The sequence below is a fragment of the Leuresthes tenuis genome, unplaced genomic scaffold (genome assembly GCF_036924035.1).
Source record: "Leuresthes tenuis unplaced genomic scaffold, fLeuTen1.0.hap1 SCAF_15, whole genome shotgun sequence".
Taxonomy (NCBI): Eukaryota; Metazoa; Chordata; class Actinopteri; order Atheriniformes; family Atherinopsidae; genus Leuresthes; species Leuresthes tenuis.
Window position 1 is genome coordinate 19,611,806 of NW_027325369.1, and position 25,443 is coordinate 19,637,248.

Below are 25,443 nucleotides of genomic sequence, written 5' to 3' on the forward strand. Positions count from 1 at the left end.
CCTGGGTTTCCTTTTCACCCAAAAAGCTCATGAGCTGAATGAATACAGGAACATCATTTAGAAGCTTTCTTCTGACAAGCAGGTCGATAAAATACTCTAGAACATTTTACCTCAAATCATAGCCCAATTTTGCACCATTTCAATACAAGGGATGATGCTGCTTAGAAATTATCTCTCGATGGGAGTTGAATAGATTATTCATGTTAGAATACATAATTCATACCTGCAGAATATCTGAGGCACTGTTATATAGAAAGCATCATGCAGTTAGTGGGTTATGTCTATCAGGGAAATATGTTATTACTTCATATTTGGCTGTCACGGTCCATCTGGTCTCCCTTTTTTTCTCCCCAGGACTTCTTTCAATATGTAGTCACTCAGATACAACACATAGGGGAGATATCTATGTCTACAGTCCGAACACGCAGTAAAATAAGAAGGAACAGAGACAGTGGGAAAGTTTGGACTGTTGCAGAAAAAAAGGGCTTTGCATTGTCTCATTTCAGTTTCTGGCAGTTCACCAAGCTCCATCTCCTTTTGGCCACTGTTATTATACCTTTAAATAATCCAGAGTCACTTGGCCCATGAGCACATTAGAGATAATGGTGTCGGATTAACCACTGGAGATTGTGAAAAATTTCTGAAATGGTAAGTCTTTCTATAAATGTAGCTTTGAACCAGTGCAGAGGCATGTGTTATCAGCTGGTTGAAAAATCTGCTTCTGTCTGAGTTGCGCATGATGGCAACACAATATCACTCTAATACACGGTATACAAGTTCTTGGCTATTAGATGCCATCCCTAACAGTTAATGATCAATGCTAGACACAGAGCTTGGGTAATATCATCCCTGGTAAAAGTTACTATCCAAGGAAAGGATTTTCAGTTGATGATCACTGATCATTTTCATTGGTTTTGCAAAATAAATTTCAAAACTTGATGCCAACGTTAAAGCCAAAAAAAGTTGGGCGAGAGGAAAGGTTCTAGAATACACAAGTAACACTGCTCTGGAAGATTATATAATCAATGGATTAACTGGTGACAGGTGAGGGTGTCAGGATTCAGTTGAAAAGGAGCTTCCACCAAAAGCTTAGTCTTTCCAAGAACTGACAGGTCATGCATCTCCACTTTGTGCCAAAGTCGATCAGGAAATTGTCAAAAAGTTCCACATCTACAGTGCATAATATAGTGAAAAAATTAATGGAGTCAGGGAAAAGTCTCAGTGTTCCAAGGCCAAGGACCGAAATCACTGTTCTCAGGTCACAATGCATGGAAAACCATCATGCCATCCTGATCAATGTATCCACATGGGCTCTGGTCTAGGAAAAGATTTTCACTCAATTGCATCCAAAAATTTAACCTGGAAACTGTATTACTTAAGGTGAGAGTCATATATCAATAAATAGAAACGTCAAGTTTTCTGGGCAAAAAGCTCATCTCAGACGGACAGAAAGAAAGTGGTCAGATTTCAACAGATTCAGGCTGTAATCATATTGGGGTGAATTAATTCTCATGGCAAGGATGACTTTCCAATGTGTAAAAGCACTGCTGATGCAGCGGCATGTATTTGAATTTTGCAGAGACATATGCTACCGTCAAGACAAAGTCTTTTCCCAGGGGGGTACATTTCATTTCAGTGGGACAATGCAAGACCTCAGCATATACTCATAAAAAGAGAGTGCGTGTGTGTTTCACTGGCCTGTCTGTGGTCCAGATCTGTCTGCTATTGGAAATGACAGGTGAGTTATGAGGTGTAAAATCAGACAACAACAATCACGGTAGCTGAAATCTTGTATCAAGCGAAAATGAATACCAATCACTTTTGAAAAACAATTGGTATCCTCAGTGCTCAACTGAATAAAAAAAAATCTATTTAAAAGGGGTTTGGTGTAGCACAGTTATAAACAAGCCCCTATCCCATTTGGTGGAATCAAATTCCATTCAAATCTTTCCATTGTCTATACCCACTTAATCCAATTTAGGGTCGTGGTGGGGCTGGAGCCTATCCCAGCTGTCATTGGGCAAGAGGCAGGGTACACCCAGTCCATCGGAATCAAATTTATCCATTCGTTCATATTCCATACCACTTAAATACTCTTCAGGGTCACGAGGGCTGGAGCTAATCACAGCCACCATCCAGCAAAAGGCAGGATACTTCCTGTATGAGTTGCCAGTCCATCACAGTGATGATCATATGATTTCTAAGATAATGCTCTGTTTCTGTATGAGCTCCAGGTTTCCTGGCTATGCACTTAAACTGAATGAAGTGAGAGTGAAGAAATATGCCATCTTATTTGAGTTTGCTCCAAAACCGGAGGGAGCGCAAGAGAATTATGTCATTTGTAGCCCCACTTACACACAAAAGTCATATGAAATTTCCCTGCCCTTTGAAGAATGCTGGCTTGACAAATTATGTTTAACCACAATATCTTTTGACATGTGATAAATCACAAAACTGGATTCAGATCAACTTTCATAACAATCCTGACATGTCAAAGTTATTGAACAAAATCACTGACCACATGGTACCACTCGATTGATCTGTTGTGCCTTGACTTGAAGAACAATCGGGGGAGGGGTTTAGCACAGAGTCAGCTGGTTGGAGGGTATCTACTGTTTCCATGGCAAGTTCTTTTATGAATTTGTGATGTGATTATGAAAAAGATGACTCAAACCTGCCCCTCTAAGAAAATTTAACACATTGCATTTGCTCTTGCCTCTTGTGTATTCTCTGTCCTTTTATCATGGCACAAATCCATTAAGTGAGAGTAAGCTATGAAGTGGCTTTGTAGTTAAGAGCCTGACCTCTCCTTCAACCCGGCAGTGAAAATCATCTATTAATGGAGATGTGTCAACCAGTGTGACATCTTTCTGTAGGTTTTCCTCATTAGCAACTTCTTCATGTTGCTGTCTGCCCTCTCAGCGCACATAAATGCCCCTCAGTGCTCCTGTTGGCTGTACAGTAATGAAATCATACTTTCATATTGCACAGAGGAACGCACAAAAAATATATATTTTCACTGGTTTATTCTGATTACTTATTCAAGTAAAACAGAATATTCACATGAAGCGATATAATGCCCATCTAAACTCGTAAAGTAAGTGAAGCATGGAACATAGAAAACTGTTTATATCGTGAAATAGCTTTTCTTCTAAATCAAAATTTAAACTAAAGCTAAAAGAGACAGAATCACCTGCTCTTCATCAACTTAACACATTTCCTCCCCTTTAAATACAGTGCTGATGCATTTGTTTAAGCTGAATATTATTTTTCAACCTTTTTAAAACACTGAAGGGCTACAAACGTGTAAGAAGACGAGAATCAAGCAAGTCGCCACTATCAAGACAACAGCTTTCATAAAAAAACATTTGCAGAGAAAGTAGACCGGGGGGGGGATATGAACTCCTTGAGATGAAAAGGCTGGTGTGCCATTATTACTCTGTCCATATAAGCTTCCATTATAGGGAGGAGGATATTTCTAAAAGGGACAGTCGGGGCATAAAGAATTCTCAGTGAGATAACAATGATTATGTAACTCAATTTTTTTTTATTGCAACTGAGACAAAAATGGCTGTGATTTAAGCCTCATCATGGCCACTATTTGGAAAGGTGTATTTAGTGGCAAAATAATATAACTTGTGAGAAGTTCAACTTGAGTTTCTGTAGTCTGGCTTCATATCAAAGCTCAGTGGTACACAAATAAATCTTCAAGTTGTGCCTCAGCATGTCTCTCAAACTTTAAATCATCTACTCAGCTTGTATTGACTTTAAAGCCTTTGCTGTTCTGTGATATAATTTGGTATAACAGTAAACTTAAGTGTTCTGGTCAGATCTACCTTATCCCAGTCTGGGGAGTGGAGAGCTGGGGTAGCTAAGAAATACATTTGCTCTGTTTGTTTGAGCTGTCAGCCACTCCCTCCATCCTTATCCTTTCACTCTTGTGTGTTGACAAGAAGAGATGGACCACCATGTCAGACAGAATGACTCACAGCCACAGCCACGTTGAATAAGTGAAAGAGTAATGAGAGATGCTGATGGCCTGTCATGAAAACACAAGACCTATAATGTGAGAATATACAAACAGTAATGCTTCTCAATTATCAACCTGGCCTAGATCAATAAGTCCTTATAAGTAAGGGAAATAACCACATTCAATGGTGTACATCCTTTCCTTAAACATGAGATCAAATGTCACTTAATATGCAAGTATATCAAAGCAAAAATGAGAAAAGGGCCAAAGCTGGTTGGTTACCATGCACACTGTGTTCCAGATCTGTCATCTGAAGCAAGCCTCTGACTGGCAAAATGCCCAGAAATGAACGAAGGGTACTTTAGCCTGTGAAAAACACATCAAGGTTCACCTCAAGATCATTTAGTAACACACTGGCTCATTTATTCATGCCTTAACATCTGCCACCTAAATATTCTGACAGTCACAGCCTTCATGAGGTACAAAGTAGTTCACAGCGTCATTTATCCTCACATCAGCTGAAAAGACAAGTAAATTGTGTGTGAGTGTACGCTGAAAGAATTTGGGTGGCAAAAGAAGTTATGTGAAAGACAATGAAATCAGAGATGTCATGTTCGACATCTAATTATGTCACCCGATATCTAGAGAGCACTGCATACCGCAGACCTATTTTGTTTTTGTTTTTCTTGCCCTACAGCCACTGCGCTGTTCCACTGAGACATACAGGGTGATCACGATCAAATTTGGTGCGATTCAGTTTTGCTTTATTTCCTCTTTTGCCTTTCTGGTCAAATAGCTTTCTATACACTCATCACAACAGCACACATATAATAATAGTCCAGGCACTGTTACACACCAAAAACATACAAAAGTGGCTCAGACCCCTGAGGATTATGTTTAATTGTAAAGATAAAGAGTAAATCCCCTAATTGCACTCAGCTTAATATTCAAAAGCTTTATTGTGATTGTCACCTATCAACCCACGTTTTGCAGTACTTAAGGGTGTGACAACTTTCAGCCTAATGAACGATGCCCTTTTCCATTTTGAACCAGTGAGGCATTACTGCCAAATGCAAATCATTCACCAAACACACTGTACTGCCAAGAGCTATTGAGCATGTTTCTGTGATATATGGGCCATTTTAACAAAAATAAAGGTGATAAATGAAACCAAACAATGGTAAATTATGCAACTAGTCTAAATTGACATTCTGTGTAATGGTACACATGACACATGGTCTCACCTTGCAGGATTGTTTATTGCTGAATACCAAACAAACTATTTAGTTTCTTTGGGAAATTATATTTACAGAAAAGATATGTATCACTCACAGTATCTAATGTGTTCTGCTCAAATATACAACAGTAGCAATGGCTAACACATGCTCTAAGGAACACGTTCTTCAACGTCTACGTGGAGAAAACTAGTCATCAGCTTCTCTTAATTAGTGCTCTTTAAAAACCTTTCCTGTCTTTGGGAGACAGTTATGGCAGCATCCATCATCTTTAGAGAAAAGTGACGGTGAAGGTCCAATAATTTGTAGGCAGGAGAGCTACACTTGCAGTGGATGGGCAAAAAGATCTACTATTGTGAAGTCAATCTTCAAAACACTGGAACATTCGCCTGGCTTCTCTCAGTCCCCATTACTGAGTTGTCACTCTTGACACAAGAATGAATTTTACCTCTGTTACATTAGCCATTTCTGATCTCCACATGTTTGTGAGACAGGTGGAAAAAGCTGAATTGGAAAACCAGAAAGGTTTTGACTCCATGACTACTTCCACTGCCGGCTCAGAACCGCATGAACTTTGACCCCTCCTACTGCCTCCCAACCTTTTGAACAGGATGGTAATGTGCAACAAAGACGCATCAGCCCCGCCTTGAACATGCAGCGTAACAAGCTTTTGTGCAGCCACACGGCAGTTGGCAGGTATTAACGTAGAATCATTTTTCCAATGTTAAATTGTATAATGGTAGATTTGCAAATCCACAAGCTCACCTTAAATATGACTAGTTCAAATACAACACTTGGTTTTAACAACTTTTACGAATTTACAAAATGAAAATTAAATTAAAAAATACTTATTTGTCCCAAAGGGAAATGGTATCTATTATAATGACTGTATAATCATAGTATTGTCATAGCACCATAGGCTAGTCGTTCTTGTAAATTAGTCTATAACCATTAAATAACTGACACATCACTACCGTCTGGCTCTTGAGTGCAATGTGAGTGTGTACAATAGACATTGATTAGATGCAGCCGTATATGCGTTTTAATCTGCTGTGGTCGTGGCATAGAAAATGCGCACAGTTCACATTTTCTTTACAGACCATAACATCTCACAAGGCAGCTCTGAAACGGATGGCAACAACTCGTAGACAACAACTTCTTCTCCTGCCGTCACGACAGCTGGAATCCTCTAACCTGCTGTGTGGCACTGACATCCACAGTCAAGTCAAAAGTGGTAACAAACTTGATTATTTCAGACATATGATTATCAGAAGCACAGCCAGCAGGGTACAGTGTTAAGTAACCCTTGTCTTGTATAGTGACAGGCGTGATCTCTGTGAGGCAGAGGTATTCTGGTACGGTATGTTTTAGCCCACGGAGCACTATGGATAAACTCACTGCTGCACGCAAAAGGAATGGCTTAAATCAGCTTGTTTAAGTGGGTGTACGAGTGTTTAAAAACCTGTTTAAACTTACTACTTTTGGTGTAAGAATGGCTTTAGATTCAGAATTATTTCTATTAGTGGATAATTTCAAACAGAGGAGTCCATTCTACATTAACAACAAACTCTACAAGCCATAAGATTGTGTCCTGATACAGATGTACAGAAGAAAATTTGCAATTTGCTTAAATGTTGTCATTCTCTTTTAGGAGTTTGTATCACACGCTGAAAAGCTGAAGTGAACCCTTAAAAAGATCTTTCAATTTCCTGTGAAAACCACTGAACTTTGACTCCTACAGAAATATATCATTTTAAACCCTGCAGAGGAATCCTTCTACCTTTATTAAATGTCAGAGATAAATTTTACAGACTAATGAATTCAATCTACATTTAGAGGTTTCTTTTTTTTTAGATTTACATATTATACTCAGCTCCTCCAACAGTATGAAAAAACATTATATACAATGCTAAATAAAATCTATATATTTCATTGTTTCATGCCAGTCTTCCACAGTCCTGACAGCTTTTTTCTGGCTCATACATGACAGGTAGAGAGAATCCCTGAGTTTCTTGAAGAAGTGGAGGTGAGACACATTGTGAGAGTTGTCGTGGGGTAACCTGCGGAGGGACAGTGAGATTAAACTATTTTTGTCCACATGTACAAGACCATTCATTATGGTCGTAACAAACACTTTAAGCAAGGACGTGTCACACTCAAAACGTCATATGTGAATCAAAACTATAAAAGTATATCCACATTCTTAAGAGAAAGTTATATTTTTCAGAAAATCTGCACACAGTGCACATCCTCTCTAATAAGAAAAAGTATCCTGAACTCAGCTCTACTTGTTTCCATTGCAGAGGAAGAGAGAGAGAGAGAGAGAGAGAGAGAGAGAGCTGAGTAAAAGTCAGGAACAAACTTGATGGCATCAACAGATAAAATTAAAGTCAAGGAAAAGTCTTGAGGAAAAAAAGGTGGCTCATGATTTTTCTTTTTCAAATCTTCAGCTGAGGTACTTTGCAGTGATGGCAAGAAATAATTTTTCAGGTGTTTCAATTCCCACATAATAACTATAAAAAAGTAAATACTGACAAGACCATCCTGCCATTGCAGCCCACTCTATCATGGGGATTCACGCACTCGTGCTACAACAAAGCATCTGTTGCTAGGAGTTGCGTAGTGCAGGCAATCACAGGTAGACGGAGTATAATGTACAATTCTTTCATACACATCTTACAGAACACCTACTTCTAAATCGCCTCTAATTGTTTGGATCACATTTACTTGTCTGCTGCAAGCTGATTATTTATTTTTCAAGGAAGGCAAGCCCGTAAACTGCCAAGTTTTGCCTATCATTGCGTAGCAGTGATTGCCTATACTGGGTGAATTGTTAGGTTAATGCAGGAGATTTAGGGCACTAAGTTTCTTACTGCTACTTATTCCCCGATGTCAAACAGAAGAAGATATGTGACATTGTGAAAAGAATACAGGCCAGAAAAACAGACAAGGCTGTCTCCACAAAACTAAGTATAACAGACATGTTTCAAAATTTAACTACACGTAATCAAAAACTTTAATAAAAGATAAACACCTCTCCTAATTTTTATTTCAAAAGCTATTCCTCAAGTTAAATCAATTATCTTAGCCTCTGCAAGCCCCTTTTGACCAACTGAAACTTTAGAACCTCTGAAAAAGAGGTTTTTCACATGCCACCAGAGACCATCGCTGTTGTTACCTCTTCCAACACTGATTGTTTGTTGTACTCTAAGTTTCTATGCAGCTCACAGAGCAGCACTCACAAACTTCTGACAGGTATATTTAAACATTTAAACCTGTGACCTAATGGGATTCTACTGTTGCTTTGACTTCATTCCCCATACTGAAGTTGAGTTTTTAAAAATTCTGTCTTAGATCAAGCAGAGTAGAAAATGCAATGGCTCAATTTCTCGCTCCTTTAACTGTCAGTTATTTGCACAATTTGTTACAAGGTGAATACGTTCAGCTCTAAATCTTACTTGTAAGTTGATCATTTACTGTGGTCTACTTTGAGCCTTGTGCTAAGCAGAAACAATGTAACCATCTACACTTTTGTGACTAGCAAGAGTTCATGCCTTTAATGGTGATTACCCCAATTCTACTTCCATCCAGGTCAAAGTGGAGAACAAGGTATTCTCAGATGGGTCCATGCTCCAATGCATTTCTATCTAGAGACCCTTAACTTAAAAACATTTAGGAGCATTTGGCCAGTAAAACAGCCCTAAGTAGAAAAAAAATCCAATAACAATAATGTTAAGAGGCCCTCAAAAGTAGCTGCATGGAAAATGGAGAAAAAGTAGATGGAACTACCACATCAGCTCCCACGTCCAAAATCAGATGCACAACAGCCCACGCTCTCCATGAAGACCAAATTAGTTGAGCTTGTGCATTATTCTGCAAAGTATTGCCAAATCGAATTTGCATAAATGACTAAATATGACTACAGATGATAAAATTACACAAAGACAGTACTAAAAATGAGTAATATTATGAAATGCGTGTTTCTAAAGTCTGAATAATACATCGCTCACTGTTGGTTGAAACACAAAAGGTTTACCATGCCTGAGACACGCGTGACGTAACCAACCTAATAAACTTTGAGGGGAAGGTGGCAACCTGTAAGCAATAATTAAATGCTCTGGAAAAAATATAGCACCACAAAACAACATAGCTCGTTGCTTGTTATCAGTGTTAATGGAAGCTTTTTTTTTTTACTCAGCACAGTGAGAATCAGAAAGGATGCTACTCATTTTGACACGTTAAGACATTCTGACAACCTTAACCTGACAAAGCGCGATATGAACTTGTTGACCAGCCACACCCATGAACGAATGTATTTTATGTAAAGTTCGGATAAGGCAAAAAAATAAAATAATCTAGCAGCAGTTTGAAGGAAAAGCGTCTCACCTGCGCAGCCATGAATGAGATATCCATGCTTGTTCAAGGCTCCGTTCAAGCCAAGGCACTCAATGAAGGTTGCAAACGTGCGTCTTTTTAAAGCTTTTTCGTCTTCTCCTTGTTCCCCGTTAGATCATTTGCCTGCTGTTATTTTCACTTGGCATCTACCGACTGTGCAAGTTGGCGGACTTCACGTGGGCAACATGTCGACGATGTGGAGTCAAAAGAAAAAGGCGGATGAAATGAAACAATGAAGGAAGATAACAAGGAAGGAGGAGAAGACGCGGAGCTGTAATGAGGAGATGTGGTTGCGAGATGCAGCCTGAGAGGGAGATAGACGACGGAGGAGGAGGCATTGGAGCCCGACCGTCATATTATAGCGGAGGAGGTGCAAGTCCGCTCCCCCGCTCCCACTCTTCCTCTCTGTTTTCTGTCTTCCATTCTTTCTGTTCCTCCTATCTAATTTAGCATTACAAGCTATAGTACTCATCTCCTCCTGTGAAATTAACACTCTATGCTAAAAAAGTGATGTTTTGGTTCTGTCTGAAGAGTACATGTGCATTAATCTAACGAATAAGCTTCAAAATACACTAAGGGGGCGGAGGCGTGTGATCAAGATGTGAAAGAAGACAAATTACTTTTATTTGAAAAAAAAAAGACAAGCTTGGAAAGAAGCATAAGGTTTACATGTTGAGCGTGGTCTTTTGACAGCAGATCTATGAATATGAATGCAACAATAGAATCTAATCTAATCTAATGATCAAAACAAGCGCACACACTCAGACTGTGTTTTGCTCTTGGACAGCAGCATCACCCATTCACGCTGCCAGGTTGGTCACCAAGAAGAAGCCACATGGACAAAGGATGAGGAGGTCCGTCATCAGGCTTCTTTTTTTCAACAAAATCTCAAAAGTGTTGTGAAGTGCCCACAAGAGGTGAGCTACACACCAAAAAGATACAAGAGAGTTTGTTCAGACTTATCAGAAATAACATTGGACTGAGAAAACTGTCCCACGGGAGAATGAATATTTGAAAGCAATGAGAATTGCCTTAGAACCACGCTACTTTACAGCTATTATTATTAATATTATTAATATTATTATAGTAATTCGGATGGAAAGAATCTTCAGTCTTCAGTGAGAAGATGATTCTTGCTCATTCTTCTTCCAAGATGCAACTGATGCTCTTTATTTTTTGGTCCAAAGTAATTTCTTATGTTCTTATGTTGCATAAAATGCCCCATCTTTTTTTAAAATAATTTCTCCGTAATAAATGACACAAATAGCATTTAACACCGCTATAAAAATGTGCATAACCAAATAAAGAAACTGCAAGCTATTGCTTCACACTATTTTCTTTCTTTCTTTCCGTCTTGTCTCCAGAGCCCATCCAAGGCTCCACTGAAAGCTTATGACCTAAACTAATGACATGCTGTTGGATTAACTAGGTCTGCAGATTAAAGAAGGCTGCTATTATTCGCTGGAGAGTCTCATCAAAGATCCAATTACCAAATTCTACTTACAGTACAGGGAGTGATTAATTCCTGACCAAGCCCTCACAGCAAAAAGTCAAAGTCAATTGTTGTCCACATACATGCAGTTTTTAAAAAAAAAAAAAAAAAAAAAAAGCTCTCCGTGTTTTGACATCCAGGATTTTGACGTCATTGTTTCAAATTTTGGTTAAACTTTTGATTAGTAAATCATAAACTTATCAGTCCTTTTGGAAAGAAATGAAGCACAAAGGAGCATGAAGGATAATCAGTATTTGGCAGCAGACCTGGTGATTATTGTAAGTTGAGTGGAAGACTGGAATGATGGGTTTGGCTTGTATCCTTAGCCTTCACCCATGTTGTATTTTTTATAGCCTACCATAACCCCAACCATTGGGGGATGAAGCAGGTTTCCCAGATCAGCAGTCCATTCTCCTTTTCCTTTCTTTTCTTTTCTTTTTTTTGCTGAGCACGCACACACAACATTCAGCTCAACCCTCCAGTGTGAAGTATTTTCCTTCACTCCACTAGTACTAGCTCACAGCTCCACTTCCACTTTCTGTGGACTATTTGGTGATTTAACTTCTGGCCTTGTTTGGAACATTTTGTGCTGCTAGTACGTGCAGCCATAACAATAGACTAGTTCAAATGTTTTTGCACTTCCCATGGAGTTAAATCCAATCTAGTGGGGAAGTCACTTAGGCCATCGGTAACAAGGATGAATCTCCTTCTCACCAATAAGCTCACGTCTATATCCAGTGAGAGGAGGTAGGTACATCTATATTTTCACCAACAGCAACAGAAGTTTGCTGTAGTTCAAGTCAGGTAAATTTGTTAGGAGACATTTGTGTTTTCCTTTATAAATCTTGGACACTGCAGAGGGATCTACCTCTAAAAAGGAAACATGTGCTTTATATAAACAGTGCTAAATTATGGGAAACAACATTTTATGCACTGAAGGCTTGCACTGACACTGGCTCTGTGGTTTGGTGTGATGTGAAACCCAGGTTTCCACCCACAAAGTTTGAAATCTTTAGTAAGACTGGCTGGCTTTGATGATTGTATAATCTTATAAAACCAGACGGTGGAACACTTGGCCCCAAGTGACTCAGTGATCCAGTTTGCAAAGTAGCAGATATCCATTTCCCCTCTGATGCTATTACCAGCAGCATGCGCATTCTGACGGAATTCAAAATTTGACTGATTAATGATGCAATACTGATGAATTAAATGGTGGTTTTACAGGCAAATTCAAACTCTGTGTTAAACCTGATCTTATCTGCAAATTCTTGTGTTTTGTTAGGGTGCCACTGGACATTCACTGGCCCCACTTCGCAGCAGTATAATTGAGTTAAAAAACAGACTGTTAAGAAGCATCAAACAGGTTTTTGTTCATGCAGCAGTACTCCTAAGATGACCTGTCCAACATTTATGAGTCGCTGTGATGAAAGCTGATATGGTCTGTCACCCCAGCGCTCCTTGCCCAAAATGTATATGCTTGTGTTGTGCAATGCCATTATTTATGTATACAGAGCTTGCGTGTGTGAGTGCTTTCTTGGGAGATTGGTCATGCTCTCTGATTAATTCAAAACATCCTCAATCCTAGGAGACTTTTGTTGTCATTTTGGTTGCGACAGCTGCATGTCAGAACTTATGAATAACGTAACTTCTGCCGAAAATCTATGAATAATCAACCAAAAAGTAATGTATCAAGAATTGAAGAGGAGGGTATTTGAGCTAAAACCACCAGAGGAGATACATAATGAGAACCCTGCAGGCCTCCTAAACATAATCTGATTTATTATTTTGTCAAAGGAGATATGAGTAAAGTCATGCTCATCCTCTCAAACCTCAGCACACAAATGCACCAAGCATTCTACATGCCTTCACACTTACTTCTTGTCTTTTCTCAGCTTCATGTACTAAATATACAATATGTCTTTGTTTGCCTCTCAAATGATGCATAGCCCAACAAGGCAGGGAATTCATAATTGATGTTCAACTGAATATATTGAAATATATTATGTGCATGTCTGGCTATGGGTATCCCACATATACATTCTTAACACTGACACATATGTTTCTCTCCACATTCCTCAGGAATCTCTCCTTTGAGATTTTTCAGTCTCCCTATTGGGACTGATAGCATCTTACTTGGTTTCTTATGTGTCCACAAAGTCATCAGTCACCAAGATGTCTTTTTTTTTCAGTTTTCAATTATCTGAATCAGTTTATAGTCCATCATTTAACAATGCTGAAGGACAAGATGTGGTGATAAGCCAGACTGCATTTCTGTGCTGCACCTACTAGTTAAATTGATGCAATTTAGTGATCATGGTCGAAAGCCACACTGGCCTCTCTGTCTTTGTTTCTGACACAGCAGCTCTTAATTATCTATTCATCCTTTATTTAGCTAGGAAGGTCCCATTGAGATACAATATCTCTTCTGCCAGCGAGTCCTGGTCAATCCCATGGGCCAGTAAGACGTGATAAAGCACACTGGCACCGGATGTGCTATTGTTCGAGATAAAAATGCACAGTCTGTGGCCACATTTTTCACTGACCACCAGGGAGTGAATGTACTCATGCAGGTATGTTGTATGTGACACTAAACAAGGAGATTTCAATTGTTTCATACACAAACAGACACACACACACACATTTGAATATATATATGTATATCATTTTTCAAATATTCAATTTAAATATCCTTTGGTTAAAATATATTAAACTTGTACAGTTGGTATCAAAGGATGCATCTTGTGAAAATACATTTTTTACCTAGTTAACATGCCCATATGGTGTTTTTATATGCTAGACGACATTTCACGAGTGGAATAAGCAGTAAAAGACCATGGCTGAGGACCTTGAAACTGTAGCATACCAACAACAGAATCATAAACATGGATCCGAACAGTCAGGGTTTCCTGCAGAACAAACATGGAGTACCAAGCGCATCAATTGGCAGAATGGGTAGGACTTGTTAGAGCTTGAAGTCTGGAGATAAAGGTGCAGCTAATGTTGATATTGATCAAGGCAGAGGTATAGCTATATCTAAGGAACTTTAAAGTAAACCTGGGTTATAGACATGGAAAATAATTGGAATGTCAGTTTGCTGAACATGTTTTTATGAATTTATGTTTTCATATCAGAAAAAAAGCCAATTAATATGTCTAAATATGTCATTTAGACATACTATATGTGTAAGCGCATAGATGCCTAAAACATGTTGAAAGGTAAAAAATGGGTTTGGCTGAGTTGTAGCGACTATTAAACAGTTTCTCATTGATTTTCTGTTCAAGATTGTTAGGGGAGGTCTAAAATCGTATTGCCATGATGCAGAGAGATTAAGTATATAACGCAGGAAAAAGCAATCTCATCCTCACTGGAACATTATAAATAAACCTATTACAATTCATTAGCCTTGGGCCAACAGCAAGTAGCAACTAAGTGTTCTACCTGCATCACTTAAATGTGTCTTCCCCCGAATGCTAGAATTTGCAGAACTTGGGCTATCCACTTAATATGCACAAGAATTGTGAGACCAAGAAAAACTTGATTAACTTTGTGAAGAATGAAGGTGAAAAGGGGCACCAACGCAGATCACTACTACACTCCAGAGAGGCAGATCTGTGTTTGGTGGTGGCAAGTTGAAAATTTTATAGCACGTAGTTGTTATGGGACTGTATGTGCACATACTTACTGGATCTACATGGTCTGGATTAATTTTGTGAAGAGCCACTGCATATCACAGAGGTTTCAGGACTGCACACCTACCCAGAGAATCAAAGTTTCATAAGTAACTATTGTCAGGGGATTGTTTGCCAAGCCAAGATGATAGAGAGCTGAAGATTACCAGCAAAACATGCCTCATTATAAAATAGTTTTTTTTCTTCTTTATTCATTTTCAAATAGAACTGTCCCTGCACATAAAACATTATATAGTCATGTTTGCTCTTCTCAGGTAAACATGATTAACTATGACATTGTGAGAGCATGTTATGGACATGTAACTCATTCCAGTTTTATTTATCTTCTTTTCAGGCAATTTTTTAAAAATATATTATTCTTATATAGGTCAGAGGTGTCGAAGATGCAGCCAGGTGGTGAGAAGTGGCCAGCCAAAGTGTCCAAACCACCCTTTTTTTCTGACACAGCATCTGGGTCCGGAGGAATCAAGACAAGAAAGACTTGCCATCTATTAGAAGGTATGCTAAACACATTCTCAATGACATGTCAAGCTCTTGACTGTCTTTAGTTCTAGACCTTCTGATCATGATCAAAATGTCTGAAGAGATGTGGCTTTTTTAGGTCATTCATAATCAGGAAGGTCATTTCTGCAACAAACACGAAGGGCACAGTTACAGATCACAGTTACCACAAAAAAAAAACAATCAGACACTCTGCTCTGGGTACCAGTCTGTGCATTTTGACATACTGGCATACAGGAATATAGATAAAAAAGACTTGTAATTTCTTAAGGCACTCAACTGCTGCGTGGTGAAAAGATGGGTACATGCTTCTCATCTAATACACAGAGACAGCGGGGAAGCTGCCTGTTTTCATGTAAGCTATCACCCAGCTCTCTCTGCCAAGCTTCTGTAGTGAGTGCCTACACAAAAATCAGGGTGCATCCGATCATTGACATCAGTTCATAGAGAGATCTTACCTTCAGAAAATCAGACAATCTTGCATGTCTCCTTCACAATGACACTAACAGTACTCTTTAGACTACAGTATTGGAAGCTCAGTGGAGAGAGGGATTTCCCTGTCAACATGGGTACTGACTGATCAATAACATGTGTGTGTTTACAGCTCATTGATGTTGAGCACTATTTCATGCCACCAAGTATCTATGCAATGATTTCAGCTATGTGATATTTCAAGTCACATGTAACTTTTTTATGTCCACATCCATCCGGATCAGTTTTTGTAATCAAAAGTCTGCTGCCCCTCTCTGCTCTGTATCACCTTCTCAAACAGACACTAACCTGCAGCTTGTTGACTTAGACAGAGAGCTGTCTAAGTATAATCTTTTATAATCCTCAACTATGCACACTGTTTTAGGCGTGACACATCCACTACCAAGAAGTTGCTACATCAAAAAGTTACTTGAAGTTTAGATTTTTAAAGGATAAGGCATGTGTAATCCTGTAGCCCATCTCTGGCACTCTCCCCAAAATCCTTATATTCCCATTAAGGACATACTGTTAACCTCTAAATGCAGGCCAGTATAAAATGGCTAAATGCAGTAATTTCTTTAATCACTCAAGAAGGAGTAAATGGTGCATTCAATGAGGACTATTTGAAGCCTTGGTGCTCTTGTGCTGAGTATTATCTGCAGTGTTTGTGTTTCGATGGAGGTCTGTATCACAGCGGAATAAGATTATCCTGGGCTTAACTAAACAAGCATTACTTTTTAGGACCAAAGCTGTTTTTTATCTTTTCATGGGATAAGTCAGGCTTATCTTTTAAAGCGAAGATACAAAAAAGTCAGACTGTTGATTCTAGAAATTGTCAGAATAGAAACTTAGATAGGCTAAATGTAGCAGCAAGTATGTTGAGGCTGTTTGTAGAATCCTGACAAAGCAGATACATATTGTGCCCCTTTCCACCTAAAGGAAAGAAAAATAATCTGTGTAAGACATGAGCCAAGTGCTTTGTTGTACTTTAATGCAAGCAGAGAACTTTTCAGGGGTGCGGAAGACCAGTCACATCAAAAACGCTGTGATGAAAACAGATGACTTTTTCCTTTTTACTTAAAACAGATTCCCAGAGGTAATCCTCAATTTCCACATTTACGTGTGATCAAAGTGGGCTTGTTTTATTTTGTGGTGAACAGACGAAAATCTTTTTCTTTCTTTTTTAAAAAACTATGTGTTTCTGTTCAGGGCCTTACTCCTGTAATGTCTCTTTTACGAGCTACGTTCATGCCAAGAGCCAGAACACACACTTTCAGCATTGATGTGTATACACATCACTTAAGCCAGTGGTTGTAGGGAAATCAAATGAGTGCATGTGATTTTACCTTCATTTTATGTAGTGCAGAAATCAGTACGCTGGACTGACCCCTGGCTATTTGTCCTTCAGCACCTTGCATCAGTCCTGCCAGAAACATTTCTTTTTCTGCAGCACCAACGTCCAGATTCCACATCTTGCCAAGGTCTTTGACAGCTTAAGTGGTGTTACACACACACACACATCTATTTAACACACAGAGACATCAATAAAACATACCTGACCTGTGTAAGTTATGATTTAAAACCCCTCTTAAGGTTTTAATCTGCAGGAAACATTTACAGTTTCTATTACATCATTTTAACATAAATTTAAAGTTGTTAGCTATAAAAACATAAAACTTATGATTGATTCGGTATCCGTAGGTTATATTTTGTAATTGAAATAAGCATTTATAGTCTTTGCATCCGTGGAATAACAAAGTAATCCAGAATCATGTCAGATAACTAAAGGAAACATTATTCTTCTAGAAGCTGACTAAAAGCCTCTGCGATTACCTTCTGCTTTTTAGTTTACCTCATTTATTCTGTCATGACTTAAATTGAAACTACTGCAACAGCACTGAAACTAAAATTTAGCCTATCAGAATGTGGACAGTGTCAGTGATTAAAAGGACCCAGAGAGTGATATGACAGGCCTATAATGAAGCCTGATGAGTTGTATGCCCTGAGGTGATGAGGCAGGTGGAGGACCTATCAGTGCACGCATAAGAGCAACCATGTGATTAGCTGACCCTGTTACATCATTGCTGCCGAAATGAAGATGTCACACTCCGCTGGCAGCTGATTCTGTTGCAATTTCATTTATTCAGCATGTACCATAAACAAATATAAATAAGTAAATGACAACTTGTAATTCGTCACTCCATGGAATAAAAGCTCAAAAGTGGTTTCTCCAGGTCTTCATGAGTTTCCCAGAGCAAGAATTCTCCCTGAGTTAGAGACGTCTTGGCCTCAGAGATTAATTTAGTCTTTATAAATCATTACAATTTTCTACACTTGATATCAAGTGTAACATGAACATCTAAGTGACAGTGTTCTTTTAATTGTTTTTTTATATAACTCATAAGATACACAGTGCAACTGTCAGCCGTCCACATTTCTTTTAGTGCCATTCTTGTAATATGTGCTCCCTTTTCTCCAAAAGTAATATTCAATACAATCTCAAATATATCTGCTTTTACTTAATGAAAGCCTTGTGGCATCTTCACCCACAGGAAACCATGTGACACTTCAAAATATCATCTATTTCATACTTTTTGGCTAGCCTCTATTCCCACGTTCTCCATGTGCTCTCATGCATCCCAAATTAATGGAAATGAGCTGCTACTCCAAAATCTACATCTATCATCGCCTGATTAATTTAGCAAATGTCTGTCTTGGATATTAATCATAGCCCCAGGTTCCACTGTCACACCAATGCCCTTGTCATTTGTGTGTTCTTTCTTACATTGATTGCTCCATCCTCTGTGGTATTTAAGTTAGAAGTTATTAAAACAGGCTTTTGCAACAGGTTTGATCTGATCCACAGATGAAACAAACTCACATTCTTCAGTCTCTCATGCCTGAATGGCATGGCAGACTGCCACTCTGCTGGGCTACTTGCCAGCGTGCAGAAATGTGCACTTGTTTGACTTTTAACAGCAACTGGGTTGACCTTTGTGGTATTTCTTCCCTCTGTGAATGTAGAATGTCTGTGAATGGCACATCTGTGTTTGAGGAGATCATCACTGAATAACAGCTACACCGAGGATGCTTAGTTGGCCCATGTACATGTCGTGTTGTGTTAGAGTCATGAATGTGAATCGCGCTTTGGTTCACCCAATGTTGTAAAAGCACTCAATGGTCAGCACAGTCTCACAGGAGAATTTCTGATTGTAGTGTTTGTCAAGACATTGAAAATACAGTAGTGCAAAATCAAAGATGCAGATTTTGTGAGATGGTTGTTTTTTATAGCCTGTTGTTTTCCATTGGAATCTTTCAGGCAACACAATGCTAACTTGTAACCATGTATATATTCATATTCAAACCTAAACACATGTTTTATCCCTAACTCTAATCATATTTTCAGTCAAATCTACACCGAACCATATATTTATAATGCCTAACTCAGCTGACAGTGACGATGAAAAGTAAAAAGTAGTTGAACAATAATCAGACAATATCTGATGGGACTCCAACCTCCTGATAACCATTTTTGAAAATGTGATAGTTGTGTAATATCAGACAGTAATGTGACTAGTAACTAAATTGATCTTTTGTTTTTGTCAGAAAGGTTTATTTGAAAGTGTATGTGCCAAATTAGCAACATTGTTGTCTCTATTTCTTATTTGATCAATCCTGCAATTATTTAAAGAGAACAAGGTGCCAAGAGATCAAAAAGCTGCTAACAAAGCAAAAAGTGGTAACATGAAATATATGTATTTTTTATGCATTTTTGTTTTTCCACACAATTCCGGATGCAATGTCATCGTTTGAATGTTCTTAATATTGTTTTACAATGTAGACAGTCAAAATAAAGAAAAAAAACTATGCATCAGTACAACTGCATGTATATATGACTCTTGCTGTGTTATTCAGACTTTGAAACAATGGTGAAATAGTCAGATTGGAGAAGGACAAAACAGGCATTTTGCAACATAAATGTTTTAAATAAAAAAAACTGAATAGTTAACATTTTTATGGTATTACTTCTACAGTTCATCATTGGGTAATTAAACAGTTATAGTTATTAGAATATTGTTAGATGCTTTTACATATATATAGTGCGTGTCCCATTTATTTAATGGTCACTGGTTGTCGTCTACTATTTGTTTGACTGGTTTATTCAGCAGAGGTACATACAGCATGCAATATTAGGCAGCCTCAGGAAAGGCAGCATAAAGGGACAAAAAGAGGAGAAATGGATGAGTTGTGTGCAGCAGATGAATGCCAAGAGCAAAAAAGCGTTTTATGACAAAATATCCAGCATGTTGTGAGCTTCCGCCTTTGTGCCCTCATCTGTATGATATTTTCTTTACAGAGCTCCTGGTCCCTGGTTCTTTCATCCCTATGTAGAACTACAGTTTTATTGCAGCGTTGACATATTACGTTTCAGAAATTCTCCTCCACTGAAAAGAAAAAAAGGCTTAGATGGACTATTCAGTCCAGTGATTCCATGATATCATGTCTAGAAAGACATGCAAAAAATGTGCCATTAATTGCTGTTTAATGGAAAATGCCAACAATTTTAAATCCCCATAGAAAGGTTAAATCAATATTAACACACTAAAAGCGTGACTAAAATCACCTTACCTAAAACATATTTTAGGTCTAGTTGTAGCAGATTTCAAGCATGGAGTCAAGCTGTCGAAATGCATCCACAGGAAACAATGTTTTGGGGCTGGCTGTGAGTCAGAACAAACACTCCTTGAATGTACTTGACAGGCAGTCAGAAAATTCTTCCTCCGCTGCTTCTTGCCAATCTATATTTCAGATTTCACACTCTACTGAGTTTGTTGTGCTGTTTTTGAATGTGTATATGTGTGTTTGCGTGCCATTACCATGGTTTCACTTCCCTTGTGACCGACAGAAACAAACTCATCGTAGCACCCAGTGCAGAGGTTGATCTGAATCATAAACTGCATTCAAAGACAATAAGTGATTCATATATCTGATTAAATCTGCAACAGCGACTGCCATCTGCTCTTCTTTGAAAATTCTTTAAAGTCTGTTTTGATATCAGTCCTTTTTGGACAATTTCCCATGTCTCCACAAACTTTACTTGTTTTCAGCTCGCCACTCATTTCTCCACCTGAATTTTTGCCTTTTTCTAGTTTCAAGTTTGTTTTTTCAGTCAGTTAGATTTAGTTTTGTTTGGGAAGTAGCTTTTAGTCTTTCTCATGATCTGCCCTGATGTGATGTTTTTCCTTTTGAACTGCAGTGAAAAGCTGTAGGACACTGAACTGATACGGGACGTTTTTCTATGTAAAAGTAGGCACAAAATAATTGTGGGGGTTTAAATGAGAAACTTTGTATTTTAGACGAAGAATGAATGCAAAATGTCACTGACAGACCACTGGAAGCCAATGGCTCCGATATACTAGGACATGAAGGTATACAGTTCAAATTGGAAATTAAGTGTATCACAGTTACAGGAAGTCATGCATTTTCCCTAAATCATTCTAAAATATTATTTTGAATGATTTATTAAAAATTACACATTTCTAATCCAACAAAGTGCAACAATAAATCTGTGGTGCTGCTGTTGATCCTTTGTGTTTTGATGTTCATTCATTTTAAATGACAAATTTTCTTTCTCTCCTCGCATTGAAAAAAGCACAGAGTCCACATTTAGAGGATGCATGTGATTTGATCATTTGTCTCAGTTGCAGGACTTTCACGAAGGAAATACAGTTTTGTGTCAGATCTGGTATGTTTTCCAGGGGCCACTTTTTGTGACCCAGAAGTTAATGCTTGTCGTTAACCGTTTGAGAATGATAATTCACCTCAAAACTGCCTCAGATGTCAACGGTTTCTATGTGCCTATGAAATAAACTTCCTACTTCCCTTCAGTGTCTTTCAAAACATGTAACGGTTTGCGCTGATCAGAACAAAGAGATTTACTGCTTTGCAACAAAAAAAACACCCTCTAGCTGATTATTCAGGCAGCTTATCCCAATTCACATTTAAGCTTTGTGCTTTAATACAATTACCATGACCTTTCCATCAAGAGAGGTCCTCAACCATACTGCTTTGCGCTTGTTGTCTGCTGTAATCCGTAAACAGCAGCTATATCCTACAGCTATAGCATGTACCTGCCAAGATGTCTCCACAATCCCCTGCTTTGGTGTCACCAGCAGCCCACGACTTGACCTTTCTCTTCTCTTTCTCTACAGCAGCTCACATTCAGATTGCTGCCTGAGTATGTGATGGTGCACAGAGGAAACAGAAGGTTATGGCTGTGTGCTGAGTGATAGATGGGCCGTACAGAGTGTCACAAAGCATCTATAGAAGAGCTGAAGGTGAGATGTGACAGGTGCTGATGTGCCCACTCTTGAGGCAGTACCCTTCAAATGGTATATGAGGATATTTTCTTTTATAGTTTAAAGGGGAACTCTGGTATTTTTAAACCTAGACCTTATTTCTGGCCTCGTGATCCGTGTATATCCATATAATGGGAGAGAACGGGCTTACACGATGCAACCACTAAATAAGATCTCGAGGAATCTAAATATCTTCCAAAGGATGCCGACTTTCACCAAACTGTTCTCGGTGATTAGATAAAACAGTACGAAATAAGGTCAAAGATAGAAATAAGGTCTAGGTTTAAAAATACCGGAGTTCCCCTTTAAACTTAAACTAAAAGCGTCAAGATTTGACTTAAGAGTCATAAAATAATTTAAACTAGATTAAACTCATTGCATTATTGAGGAAATATGCATGATTGTGTGTGAACTTGAGTCACTGATCTAGGGTCTTCTCCTTCTTTTGAGTTTCCTCCCCTTCAGCTGATTTCCCTGCTGGATCACCTTTATCTTTCCACAAACTTTATTGTTTTCTCCTTCCATTTGTGGCCATGCTTTTCACCTTCCGTTTTAACCCGTAGGCCATTACAGCCCTGTCACTTTGATCCTGCACACCAGCAAGCCTGCTGTCGTGTGTGTCCAGGACGATTGTGGCTGTAAGAAAATAAAATGATGAGGCACGTTGACTTAAATACTGCGTAGGTAGGGAACCAGCAGGAACATTAATCAGATCAGCACTTTTTTTTCCAAGGTTGTATAACACATTCACACATAATTACAACAAGATTATTTTGAAAGCTGAAACAGTTAGCTACACTCTGTAGGTGCACTATTGATTTTGGATACAACACGCTTTACTGGCTCTAATCAATGTGCTGCTTAAGATACATATCATGGGTGTGTTCTTGTTTTTAATTATCACTGTCCAAAATGTGCTATTGCTTATTGAAATTGCCATCTTGTCTGTCTCATCGTTTAAGTCAGTGGCATGCAAAAGTCGAGGACTGGCAGCATCTGTACATGGGGATGCAGACCAGCAGACCTACCTGGCACCCTGGCCTTGCATCTTTTGATACATCATTCTCAATTTTGAAATGTATTTAGGGCCATGTTTCTGTTGGAGAAGCTATCCGTTTAATCTTTTTTCTTTTTTTTAAACACATGGTACCATAGGTGTACCTCCAGAATTGGCTGATCCGTTAAATCCATTCTTCTTTCTGTAAGAGAGATCAAGAGCTCAAAGCATGATTGATTCAGCCTTGGGCATTACAGTTGGAGAGATACTGTTTTGCACAAAAAAAGTTCTTGATTATATTGAGTGCCAGTGTTTAGGTTTGCTTAGGGCTACACAACATATGCTAATAATAGAGTTATAGAGTTTAGAGTAATAGAGTTTGTTTCATTTATGGAGAATAAATGCTCATAAAGGACCATTGCGTTAAATATGAGTGAAAGGAAAGAGTTTCGGAACAAATTATAACCCATACAATGGGAGTTTAGCATTAAATCAACACTCCTTCAACCTCTATTGCTAAAACATTTATGTTTATAGTTCCCTGGGGTCTCTTTGGCGTTTTAACCTAAACTCCTAAACTGAAGCTTTTGTAATATGTAGCTGGCAGTTTCTGTGTTCCGTCTCTGTGATTTTATCACATCAATCAGCCAGTTACTGCACATATTATTCTTATAGTCACAGCAACAAGCAAGTTGAATGAGCTGGGATGCAACTGGGTGATGAAGTCTCGAGAAAGCTTCAGAAGCCAGTAATGAGCTTGTGTGTAATCTCATCTAGATGTAAATGAATTCTGGTACAAGCTGGCCAACTAATTTATTCATCCAAATGTAATTCAATCAATTTATCCCTAATATCACTGCTAATGCACTGCGCAAATCTGTGTAAAGAGAGGTGCGAAGCAGGAATTCTGTGAAGTTTTTTAAGCAGGGGAAACATGGAAAATAAAGGATTTCTTTTTTTCCAATTCAAATGGAAGAAAGGGAGGATGTGTGGCTTCTGTAATTGGTTCATTTTTAATATGAGAAACATGCAGCCGGGTGGCTGAGAGGCTGCCTTGGATTAAATAAGTGGCTGTTGCGTGCTCCATGCTGTTGCTCTTGCTCTGTGTCCGTGTCGGCCTGTTTCCAGTATGCACTTCTCGTGTTTGCTGCACCGGTGCATGAAATGTGTCGCCGGATGAGGCCAAGAATTCACAACATTCCTCTCTCAATGGTGCGTGTCTGTTTTTGTGCATGTGTGTGAACATGTGTATGTGCATCTGTGCTTTGGAGAGTACAAGTAAAATCAGTCTTGTTATTGTACTTGTGAAATGTAGTTAGAATATTTTTGGAATGTCAAAAGAAAATATGCTGTAAGTCAATCTGAGAGCCACTGTTGTGGTCAACAGTTATTCATCCAGCCAGCACTTCTGTGCATCACACCTCATTGCCAGTTGCCTACAGAAAGCTCTAGGAAAACAAGCCTCAAGGGAAGGATGGTCAGAAAAAACAATAAAGAAAAAGAAACCAGGATTTTTTTTACCTCTGCCAAGAAATGGCCACAAAAGTCATTGTTTTCTCCTAAAATAAGATAATTTTGTCTACATAATATTTTGAGAATATTGTGGCGATCATTGACAATTAGGGACACAACTAATTTCTTGTCCACTGTTTTTGTCTTTGTGTCCATACCCACTTTATCCATTTCAGAGTCACAGAGGGTCAGGATACACCCTGACAGTGTCACCTGTCCATCACAGTAACAACACAGACACAAGTGAGACAAACAAACGTACACACTCACATTCACTCCTAGGGTCAATTTAGAAACACAAATTCAACTTGCATGCATGTTTTTGTACTTTAGGAGGAAGTCAGAGTACCAAGCAAGACTCAACACAGAATGGCCCCAGCCAAGATTTAATCCAGAAACCAGACTGAAACAAACACAGGGAAACTAAAAGTCTAACATTAGGTGGGCAGCTTTGAAACAACGAGTAACTGTCTCTCTATCTCAAATAGAACAGCCCAATTTGGACATTATCCTTCTCTTTTTTGGGGAGATTTTTTAACCCGAGCAGGAATTTGGTGAAGGTAAACCCAGAAGTTCACCTACTCCAAAAAGAAGCTCATGCGTGTTTGCACGAGTGTAAACTATGCAGGGAATAGGAGGCCAAATAATTGCTGTATCTTCACATAGCGAGTACTTGTTTGCTGCTGTTTTTAATAGTAGTATAATGGAACTTTAAAACCATAATTGTTTTCCTTTTTTACCTAGAGACAACATAAAAAAAAATCATTCTGGTGGTATACTCACTTTAACAGGCCAAATGTGATAACTTCTGAAACAGGTCTC

The 25,443-nt window shown here is 38.6% G+C and overlaps 1 protein-coding gene across 1 annotated transcript in view; it reads right to left on the reverse strand.

Annotated features, from left to right (window-relative positions):
* LOC140270160 (uncharacterized protein C14orf132) overlaps positions 1–9,948 on the reverse strand; it is a 33,006-nt gene extending 23,058 nt beyond the window's left edge. The window contains exon 1 of the mRNA XM_072365256.1: positions 9,592–9,948. Within this exon, the coding sequence (XP_072221357.1) occupies positions 9,592–9,618 (27 nt within the window). The 5' untranslated portion in view covers positions 9,619–9,948. The remainder of the gene's footprint in view (positions 1–9,591) is intronic.
* Between the last annotated feature and the right edge of the window lie 15,495 nt (positions 9,949–25,443).